Raw genomic sequence first — 11,366 nt, 5'->3', positions numbered from 1 at the left:
CATTTCCTATTAAATTAATTAGTTATTCACATTTCCTATTTCATTTTCGAATTAATACAATTTATATTTTATTTATATACTATTTCTTGTATTTATTAATTTTTAATTTCTTTTTCATTGCAGGACTGCCCGATTTCAACATTCCACCCCTGGACCCTTATTATGTGGAGAGCCATGTCATGGATTACAAGAATGGGCAGCTTCGTTCGCACGTGACGGCCACGGACGTCCGGGCGTACGGCCTAGCCAAAATTCGTTTCCTGTCTGTGAAACCGGAAATCAACGGCGATTTCTTCCGATTAGAAATCGACATGGAGTTACCGAAGATCCTGGTCGAGGGCAACTACAAGGCCGAGGGATCTCTTAGCAAAACTTTCAAAGTTGGTGGGAAAGGTAAACAAGCATAATAACATGTTACATAATTTACTTGTTTTTTATGTAAATCACTATAATAATTGCATTGTCATTCGGACTTTATATTCGTATTTCCAGTCTATTCTGGTCTGTTGTTTATTCTTGGTTTTCGATTTAACAGGATTTTTCAACGCCAGTATGGAAGACATCAGAGGTACCTGGGATATCTCCGGTCACATAGTAAACGACAAATGGAACGTGGAACACTTTAGAGTAGCGCCTACGATCGGCGACATGAAAATCTGGTTCAGCGATCTTTTCCACGGAAACGAAGATCTAAGTAAAAATCAATATATCTTATATTCTTCATTAAACGAATACAAAGACGTTCTTAGAGGCTCGACACACAGATTAAGGATTTCCTAGCATAAAAAAGTTTAATAATTTCCAAGAATGGAACGTCAGAAATGACGTGAATGTTCAGTAAAGAAATTTCTGGTTTAATTCGACGTTACGAATCTCCTATTATGAAGATTTACGATCGTCATTTTTCCCGGCACGATCGCGGATTTTCCGTCTGATATAATCGGCTCGGATTACTGTAAAGTCGTTGTGACATAATGCGAGTACGGGAAGTAATTCAGTGTTTACTTATGGTAACTGCATAAGATCGGCAGAAACTTTCATTAGACGTAAAACCATTCCGACGTTCTACCGTTGCATAATGTTACGTCGCACGCACGGGCATTCGCGTTTCAAGAGAGCCCCTGTACACCGCTTAATTAGCATGCAATCGCTATGTCCCACTGCTCACCCTCGCGTCTTTGTCTCCGGCGACGGGACATCGTTCGCCTTTTTCCTATCGTAACATCATTGGGTTGTTACGTGATTCCTAAGTAGAGATAATACCTCTCTCGTACATACCATTAGGAATTCCATTGTCTCTTCGCATACTTCTATCCGAGATGTGACGAAACGCGATTTAACGAGGCATATGATTTTTTTAATTAATTTCTTTTTAGACCGAGCTGCTCTGACCCTGGCCAACGAATACTGGCCCGTGGTGTACCGCACAATGTTACCGACACTGATGGACGAATGGGACACTTATTTCACGGAGTTCATCAATCGCTTCTTCTCGAAGATACCTTTTTCGACGGTGTTCCCTTGAGAAGGTTTAGCGATAAATTCTGAGAGAGTTTCAATTGAAGAGAAGGAGAAACGAAAGGGAAGTAAAGAATAAGAGAAGAGAGAAGGGGGAATGGAGGATACAAGAAAGTAGTGAAGAATTTTCTAAAGTTTATTTCAAACTCAAACCGTATTCCCTCGATATCAACGAAATCTGCTGACTATGCAGAGTTTATAGAAATTGTTAATCGTTCCTGTTATTCGACGAAGCTTCAACGATGTTAAATTTTGTTTTATTATATTTCGATTAAGTAAAGTGATCTCGATGTATCGTATTAAAATAAATAAAATATAAAACACACTCGTTGGACACGAATTGGGTATTGAACAGTCGGATAATAAATGCAGTATGCAGTTATTCGTGTCGAGAGCATAATTGAATAATTGCGGTTTACGAAAGGATTCCGTAACGTTTATCGTAACGCATGATCAATTTTCAGGTTGAATAATGATTTCAAGGTTCATTGAAAAATAGTCCACGCTTTTATAAATATATAGATATATGTACGTATATTTCTCTCTACAATTGACTCTAATCATTGGAATTATTGTGAAACCAAACCTCGTTACGGTACCGGTCGCTCCTTCGTCCTCCTGATATAATCCAAATTGTAATCGTTTATGTTAGTGCTGCCACTGTATGTACAACGTGGGAATGTACTAATTTGAATCCAGTGTTCCTTTCGGTTCGCGTTTAAGGCACGAGGAACACTTCCACTGGTACGTGGCGTAACAACTGATTCACGATACCGGCGAACAGCGTCGACAGCTTCTTCTTCAGCTGAGGTTCCATCACTTTCAATACTTCTTGACCGTTCTCCCGCAAGAACAGATTAGTTGCCTCAGCTGCGAAAGCAAAGCGTCAATTAATATTTTCTTAGACTGCTGGACATCGTTCGCCTTTTTCCTATCGTAACATCATTGGGTTGTTACGTGATTCCTAAGTAGAGATAATACCTCTCTCGTACATACCATTAGGAATTCCATTGTCTCTTCGCATACTTCTATCCGAGATGTGACGAAACGCGATTTAACGAGGCATATGATTTTTTTAATTAATTTCTTTTTAGACCGAGCTGCTCTGACCCTGGCCAACGAATACTGGCCCGTGGTGTACCGCACAATGTTACCGACACTGATGGACGAATGGGACACTTATTTCACGGAGTTCATCAATCGCTTCTTCTCGAAGATACCTTTTTCGACGGTGTTCCCTTGAGAAGGTTTAGCGATAAATTCTGAGAGAGTTTCAATTGAAGAGAAGGAGAAACGAAAGGGAAGTAAAGAATAAGAGAAGAGAGAAGGGGGAATGGAGGATACAAGAAAGTAGTGAAGAATTTTCTAAAGTTTATTTCAAACTCAAACCGTATTCCCTCGATATCAACGAAATCTGCTGACTATGCAGAGTTTATAGAAATTGTTAATCGTTCCTGTTATTCGACGAAGCTTCAACGATGTTAAATTTTGTTTTATTATATTTCGATTAAGTAAAGTGATCTCGATGTATCGTATTAAACTAAATAAAATATAAAACACACTTGTTGGACACGAATTGGGTATTGAACAGTCGGATAATAAATGCAGTATGCAGTTATTCGTGTCGAGAGCATAATTGAATAATTGCGGTTTACGAAAGGATTCCGTAACGTTTATCGTAACGCATGATCAATTTTCAGGTTGAATAATGATTTCAAGGTTCATTGAAAAATAGTCCACGCTTTTATAAATATATAGATATATGTACGTATATTTCTCTCTACAATTGACTCTAATCATTGGAATTATTGTGAAACCAAACCTCGTTACGGTACCGGTCGCTCCTTCGTCCTCCTGATATAATCCAAATTGTAATCGTTTATGTTAGTGCTGCCACTGTATGTACAACGTGGGAATGTACTAATTTGAATCCAGTGTTCCTTTCGGTTCGCGTTTAAGGCACGAGGAACACTTCCACTGGTACGTGGCGTAACAACTGATTCACGATACCGGCGAACAGCGTCGACAGCTTCTTCTTCAGCTGAGGTTCCATCACTTTCAATACTTCTTGACCGTTCTCCCGCAAGAACAGATTAGTTGCCTCAGCTGCGAAAGCAAAGCGTCAATTAATATTTTCTTAGACTGCAGATTTTTAAGTGAAACATTCATGGCATCAATTTTAAACATTTATTTATAAAAAAGTGTAATAATGAATTTCACTTGAATTCTACCAAAGAAATACAGAAATTTTAATACCGAGAGAAATTGATTATTACATTTAATGACTTTATAAAAATATTAAATATCAGGAAGAGTCAAGTAATATTATAATGATTTTTGTCGATCACTCACTTAAGATTCGGTTGTTGTTAAATATTTTCCTGACTCTCATCTGTACTTTCTTCACGTCTAGCACGACGTCGAGTTTGTCGACGTTAAGATACGTCTTGCCATCTTTCACTTTCGTCGAGACGGTGCCTTTGACCAGAGCCTTGGGATCGTCGAACCGCGCGTGAAACGTTCCGTTACCACTAGCTGGTAGAATGATCAGTACCCCTGAACTAAATTAAACCTACGATTACCTTTCAATAAAATAATCTCTAAAAATAAATTAAACCGCATTACACCGTCCGTGTAATTCGTTAACGTAACGACGACTATTTTATATAAGAACTGAACGAATACGTGTCGACGCGAAGCTGTAAGAAAACGCATGATGTAAGAAGCCAATAAACTGAGACGGAGGGGAAAGCGAGCGGAATCTAAATAGAGCAGAAGCGTTTGCAGATCGTGGACCTGGAATAATGCGCGTCCAAGATGAGGGCTGGCATTCGTATAACGGCTTCGAAGGGTGACCCGAGTTTAATATCATCCACTGTGTAGTTGCTCGCTCCCTTCACGAACAGCTCCCGCAGTTGGACCTTGTAACCGTTTATACCACCTGTCAGGGAGAGAGTCAGCTCGTCCATCTGTTCCCAGCGTCAAACAAATAGAAGGATCATATTAAACGTCAATTTTAAACAAAATATAAAACATCTGTATGAAAAATTTTTAAACGAATCCGACTGTCATTAATATGTGAATTTTGAAATAAAAAATGAATCGGATTATTAATATGTAAATTTTGAAATACATAATGAATCTGATTAATGTTCGTTTGACAGAACGAAGATTCAATTTATTAAGATGTGAGCTTACGCGGAACGGCTCGACGGAAGGCAGCTCGATTTCCGGTATTCCTACGCTTAAGTATGGTCTCAGGTGGTGCAAGGCATCGATCAAGCATGTTTTCAGCTTCGGGTCACTCCTCGAACATTGTTTCACGTATTCAGCTGCAATTACACAAATACATACATTAAATCGTAGCCAATAATTTACGATAATTGCAATTATATTTCGCAACAGCGACTGGGACTTTAATTGGGATTGAAAATAAGCTGGAATTAAATACGTCTCGTACCGGAACAGCTGAGTAAAAAATTTTCTGCCACTTTGAAACATGAATTTTATTCGTTTTCAGATTTAGATGGCATTTGTTTGGTAATTGAAATGAATCTGAAGATGGAAATGATTAAATTGTTAGTAGCCCTTGATGGAAATGAGGCAAGCGGAAACTTTGTCCCCGGCCTCGTGGAAAACTACTTGCCAAACGGCTTGTCATTTGCAACCATGCATTGTGAAATTCGAATGACTTTTCTTAGGGATACTTGCACGACTGACCCCTTTACCTCGCGCAGCATATTTATGTAACACTACCACAATTACAACTCGTTCCTAACGAAATTCAAAACCGTATTACCAATTAAAACCGAACTTCATTCTCGCACATTAAAAACTTTACTGAACAGAAATGAAAAGTGAAAAACAGAATCGAACTTAGAATTAAAAATGAACTAAACAAAATTTAAACAAAATCAATGTAATTGAACTCATAATTATTAGCTTCGTTAGTTGCAGTAAAACGAAAGAAAGTTGAAATCCGTAATTCGATCGAAAAGGAATCCTTGCTTCGTCCGATATTTTCTTATCGGACTTTCACTCGATTTTCTCCAAACGCCGGCCTGCAGCAGGAAGCTATCGCGTAATGCGTGCAGAGTGTCAATAATCCGAATTACTCACGGATCGCCTCGGTGGAGAGGGTGGTGACACCAGTTGCAACCCCAGCCACGAACAACAGGCACAACGTAATCCCGAACATAGCAGTGTTTGTCCCGATGCGAAGATGCAAGAGACGAAAATCGTTGTTCCGGTTTGCTGTGGACTCGGACAATCGAATCCGCCAGGCGCTGGGACTCGCGGGCACCACCGACGCTTTCGACAAGCGAGCTCGAAATCCTGGGCTAAACAGCACCGCTAGACATCGACTGACTATGGCAAGAGGGCATTGACAGATGCTAGATCGTAACTACACTCTAACTGGATACTTTCACTGCAGCAAAGTGCACTTGCGCCTTCTTCGTCTGGGACCGACGGACGACGACGAGTCTCGTACTAGGCCACGTTAGACCCGGTCGAAAGCGCGCTCACATACCCCAGATAATACCGAGATCCCGTCGAATTCTGCAGTAAGACTCGACGGGGAAAACCGTTGTCCTTCGTGCATCTTAAAACCGGTCGTCCTCGGACCTCTACTTTTGTTCCTTGTCGACGATCTCTCATTATCGATTCTTTTTCGTTTCGGTCTTCCTTCCCTGTCAATGAATTATTAAACCGATCTTTTGCGCGGCCTCGAATGATTTCGAAAGCGAAGGCCCTTATTCATATTTGACGATATTTGCTGATGTTTGACATCCACTCACGTATTCAATATTCTCTATTTTATACAAATTTAATAAATGGTCCCTACTCAATTATTAGGTTTTGTCTCTCGTTACTCATTTTAACTCATTTTTTAACTCAAGTTTGTTAATAGAAGATCGTCAGTCATCTGGGCTCCTTGAGTGAACGTCCACACTTTTTACAGACCTGTGTTACTGGTTGTCTCTAAAAAGGAGCACTAGAATCGACAATCGTTTACTNATATATAAATACATATGTGACATAATTAAATAAAGATTGAAATAAGTTAAAAATCGATAGGAATGGAAAGACGTCGAAGAAATTATTTAACCACGAAGCTTATTTCGAAAAATGTCATGATTTACAGAAATGATGAAGAAGAGAAATCGGTATAGTCAAAAAAATTTCACTTTCATCTTCAACTGAGAATAGTTCGGATTTTAATAGTAGATACGAAACTCACAGGTTTTCTGATCTTAAATATTATTAAATATACTGCAAATATAAGTTCCAATAAAAAATTTCACATATTTATTTAAAAAATTTATGTAAGAAACGATGTGTACATGAAACGAAGACTCCATTTCATAACTCGTTTTTAAAGGAAAGCGTTTCCTTTTCAAGATTGCAAAACGAGAAGCTGAAATTGGAGCAAATAACGAAAGTGAAAGCAAAAAATTCTCAGGCCGTCATTTCGCATAATTTCTGCACGTTTTTACGTGGGCATCGGATGTAAACACAGCTACTACGATAATCAATCCTATCCAGAAATACTTATTGCTACAATTAAAAGATTTGATAAAGGATTAAAAATTTATTTTATTTATTGTACTCCTCGACCTTTTCCTAAATAATTCGAAGACAGAGTTAAGGAAAAACTAGTGTTTCAGAACTCGTATCTGGAATAATGATCCCCTGGTCACGAGAGGAAAATTCTTATCTAGTTTCCATTTACGCGACGACCAAGGATATCGAGAATCCTTCAGAAGTCTTGTTCGTTCTAATGGTATCGGCGAACAAGGACGTGAAAAGTACAGGTTTTGCAACATAGAAAACGGGGCGGGGAAAGAAGAAAAAAAAATGTCAGAGTAAAAGTTTCCAGCAAACGCGGTCGGATCGTTTTATTTCCCTGTCGGCCTGTTTCTTCCGGCGCGGGAGAGGCCAATCTCTCTTGGTGTTTCGGCTCCAGATTATGTAAGGATCGACGAAAATTCTGGCACCGAAACGCAAGACGGTTAACCCTCCTCTCAGATGTACGCTCGAGAGTGAAAGCGTAAGCATCGTTCGTTGTGCACGGCTGTTGTGTTGCTCGAGATCGCGTTCCTCCTGTGCCTCTGAACCGTGAACTTCGTGAATGCAACGATTATTGGGTGTCGATACCAGAAATGTCATCGTCCGTCGGAGTTTCTGTCGCATTGATACTCCTCCTGTCCGCAACAGTGATAAGCCTGGAATTTGGTGAGTGTATTTCAAAGCAGAGCTTAGGCTTCGTTAAAATTGGGGGTGCATTGGTGGACAAAAGAAAACCAGAACAATGGAATTTGTTAAATTGCAATATTTATTAAAATTTATCCAATTTTATACTTTCATTTATTGCTCTTATCATTTCAACAATACCAGCTTGCTTTATTTAAATATTGTTTAATACGATTTTGTGAGAAACGACGTATTTTTATTAACACACATATTTTTATTAAGTGGAAAACTGTTTTGATTAATTAGAAGCTCTGTGCAATGGGCAAAAGGAATTACGCTTCCCAGAAAAGGACACATGCATAACGTAACCGCAGTAGAATAAGACTGGCCGCACGTGCAACTATCGGTTACTCGGGTTCGACGTGGTACACGTCAACCACATTCCTCAGAATTCCTTTCATTCATTCTGCACATATGAAATTAGCATACGGAAATAAATACTATACATCAGTTCACAAATTATAATTCATTTCTTCGAATTAATATATAATTTTTAGATTTTAATACAGATTTTTTATTATTCTGAACAGAAATGATCATTTTTAATTGATACAATTATTGCTTATTAAGCGCGTAAGAAATTCCCAGCATCGTATATCGATAAAAATCTCGCACTGGAATTTACGCAATCCTTTGTTGTGATCTGCTCCCAGTGGTTCTTATCGTTCCTACATTATTCCACGCAACGTTTCGCCTGGTTACGCGAATGAAAGTTTCGACAGATGCACCTCTAAATTATTACCACAATATTGGATAACGAGACTTTCACCACGTGTGACCCTAATTTATCCCCGGCCAAACTTACTAAGGATTCTATTAAGAAATAAAAACAAAATCATTAACAAATCTGTTGCATAGATAAAAGTGATGTACATCCCTTAGTCTAACATTTGCAATTAGTATAGAATCGCATGATTATATGCTTACTATCGATGATTTATTGCACGATTATGATTAAATCTAGCATGACAAAAAATTATCTCATCGTTACACGATTTTGTTATTTATTATTGCAGAGGATTATTTTAAGGATTGCCATCCGAACGTGGCCGGTTTCGATGGATGCATACGAGAAGCGCTAAACGCGATTCGACCATATTTTAAAACTGGTCTCCCGAAGTATAATGTAGAGCCTTTCGACCCGTTCTTCGCCAAAGAGATATCCGCTTCGAGAGGCATGCCGAATTTCGGATTTACCTTAACTCTGAGGAACGTCACCGAGAGCGGATGGAGTTCTAGTAAAGTGACAAAGTTCGTCAGCGACTTGTCGAACTACAAGGTGAATTAGCGAAAATCGAATCTAAATAATTGCAGAGTTTGTCGATAGACTTCTTATTTAAAGTCCGCAATTACAAAAAATAAATTCGAGAGGTACTTAAAATTTTATTATAGATGAATAATTTGTTGTTTATTTCAATTGTTAGGTTGTATACACGCAAAGCTTCCCAGCTAAATTCTTGTCAGGTTTATACGAGTTCAAAGCGAAGGTGTTCAGCTCCAGCGTGGCGAACAAAGGGAAATTCACGTTGGCTCTTTGTAAGTGACAAGAGACAAGCCATTAACTAATCAAATCATTGGTTGAATTATAATTATTTTAGACGACCTGATGCAAACGACCACGATCACCAAGAGGCCCGGGGAAAAGGTCGAGGTGAACGTCGACGTGCAGACGATCAAAGATCTGAAGCTTCACATAACGAATTTATTGTCCGGTAAACAAGTCCTCGAGAGCATCCTCGACAGAATAATTAACGGCGCTTGGCAGCCAGGATTCGTGGTCACCAGACGTTTCATCAGCGAGCTAGTCTCCACTGCGTTCACGGAAATTTTCGGCAAAGCCTTCAACGATTTCCCGTTTGAGAAAATCATCAAACCGAAACCGTTCAGTCAATACTACGAGAGATAAATCTAGTTTGATCGATAAAACAATTTAAATAATTTTATACGTGCTTCTTTTTAAAATACATAAATCAGAGAAATATTTAAATTAATACGAAATCAGCCGCGATGGACAGATACAAATTGAGACAGAAATGGAAAGAAACTGGACGTTGTTTATGCATGTACGCTTTTTGCAATGGGAATGACTCGGAGAATCGAAGGAACTTTCAAGAATTTCAAATCGCTTTACACATACTTTCCTTCTACGCATCTGGTGTTTGAAGGCTAATTAATTGCCCTGGGAATATATTTCTCATTTATTATCCGAGAACGTTGCATCACGCAGATAAATTTTTCATTTACATAGCCTATTAAAAATATTCTTGCCTCGTAACGAGTTCACGTTTGATATCTTCAAGTTTCTCGAGCTCCATGCTTTTGTTATAGTGATTAATTATGTACTATTGCAAGAATAGATGAAATAGGACAAACGAATCATTCAGCATCTATTTACTATTTTTAAACATGTATATATTGTTACTTGACATTTATTTTGTACATGAGTACTTCGTTATACACAATTTAGGGTAAGTAAATTCTATTTTATTTTTGTAATGTTTTTAATAAAATAAAAAGGTAATCATACTTCTGTTTGATTTTTTAAAGCAAGAATATATTTCAGATTTTTGTCAATTTTTATATAATATAAGTGTATTTTATGTACATTGACTGTGATACTAAACACTTAAGCTCGTGATGGCAAATTGCACTAAATTATTCAAGAGGGGTTCTCGGAAATCTTGATCTCTTCTTCCGTTCTAAGGGAAAGAACATAAGAAAGAAGACACGGACAGGCTTTCCTCTTCTGTCAGGATAGCCGTTCGCCTTGAGATGCTGACGGTCTCTGACCTCGCATTCTCATAGTGCGTCGACTTTCATCCGATAATTTGCGTTCGAAAGAAGAACGCAGGTACTTAGGAAATGCTTCATAAATCAAATCGCCATTGTTCCATCGCAACTGAGATCTTCATTGAACGGAGACAAAAATTAATCATCTGGTCTTACGATTATTCAAATGAATTAGATTAGAAATTCTGTGGAAGTTGTATACAAAAAATAATAATAATTTTTTTTGTAAGTTCTTCTGTACTTCAAAAGATTTCCATAGCTCGAATACTTTAAATAAGACTAAAATAGTAGAGAGAGTATCGATTTATAGATCGTAATTAATCATACTTAAGCTTTACGTCTCATTCATTGAAAAATTGATAAATAATTGGCGTTTAAATATTCAGTGTCCATACGTTCTGCGTACGACACGAGGTTTGACGAAAGCATTACAGTTGTAATGATCAATTCTGATCGTGATCACGAGTTACGGTGCTTATTAACGGTGCTTAACATTCTTCGATATCTTTCCGTGACGTCTGCCGCTCGCATCCGTTTGTACTTTCGTTGTGGCCCGTGCGAAATATTTATCGCTCATTAGGATACATTCATTTTGACTCTGGCCAAGTAATGAGTCGACGTGACGTTAATCGTATCAGACGTTCCATGATTAAGGATGTACAGGCTGTATACAATACTTAAATAATGATAGCATGTTGAATTTATTCTTATAGATTCCTATTACTATTAAAAAGCTACCTGCAAAATGTTACATCAATTCATGGGTTTTTTGCATGTGCTCTTATGATAACCAGCAGTAACCC

General features: G+C 38.2%; 3 protein-coding genes across 3 annotated transcripts in view; 2 read left to right on the top strand and 1 right to left on the bottom strand.

Moving 5' to 3' along the window:
- The window catches only part of LOC108629573 (uncharacterized), a 3,345-nt gene extending 1,487 nt beyond the window's left edge, over positions 1-1,858 (top strand). Inside the window, exons 3-5 of the mRNA XM_018032330.2 lie at positions 124-393; positions 536-694; positions 1,377-1,858. Of these exons, the coding sequence (XP_017887819.1) occupies positions 124-393; positions 536-694; positions 1,377-1,525 (578 nt within the window). The 3' untranslated portion in view covers positions 1,526-1,858. The remainder of the gene's footprint in view (positions 1-123; positions 394-535; positions 695-1,376) is intronic.
- Positions 1,859-3,260: 1,402 nt separating this feature from the next.
- On the bottom strand, positions 3,261-6,054 carry LOC108629565 (circadian clock-controlled protein). Its single transcript, XM_026817423.1, has 5 exons — positions 5,638-6,054; positions 4,717-4,850; positions 4,315-4,487; positions 3,871-4,079; positions 3,261-3,624 (listed from the first exon to the last, which is right to left on the bottom strand). Exons 1-5 carry the CDS (start codon positions 5,714-5,716, stop codon positions 3,473-3,475), a joined length of 747 nt encoding a protein of 248 aa, XP_026673224.1. The 5' UTR covers positions 5,717-6,054; the 3' UTR covers positions 3,261-3,472.
- A 1,352-nt stretch (positions 6,055-7,406) lies between these two features.
- Jhbp16 (Juvenile hormone binding protein 16) lies at positions 7,407-10,236 on the top strand. Its single transcript, XM_018032322.2, has 4 exons — positions 7,407-7,755; positions 8,790-9,052; positions 9,198-9,309; positions 9,372-10,236. The coding sequence occupies exons 1-4, from the start codon at positions 7,683-7,685 to the stop codon at positions 9,677-9,679; spliced, it is 756 nt and encodes a 251-aa protein (XP_017887811.1). The 5' UTR covers positions 7,407-7,682; the 3' UTR covers positions 9,680-10,236.
- The last annotated feature ends 1,130 nt before the right edge of the window (positions 10,237-11,366 follow it).

The sequence above is a fragment of the Ceratina calcarata genome, unplaced genomic scaffold (assembly GCF_001652005.2).
Source record: "Ceratina calcarata isolate Rehan_Ccalc_2016 unplaced genomic scaffold, ASM165200v1 scaffold578.2, whole genome shotgun sequence".
Classification (NCBI taxonomy): Eukaryota; Metazoa; Arthropoda; class Insecta; order Hymenoptera; family Apidae; genus Ceratina; species Ceratina calcarata.
The sequence above is the reverse complement of the archived record's forward strand: the minus strand, read 5'-3'. Positions and strand labels throughout refer to the sequence as shown.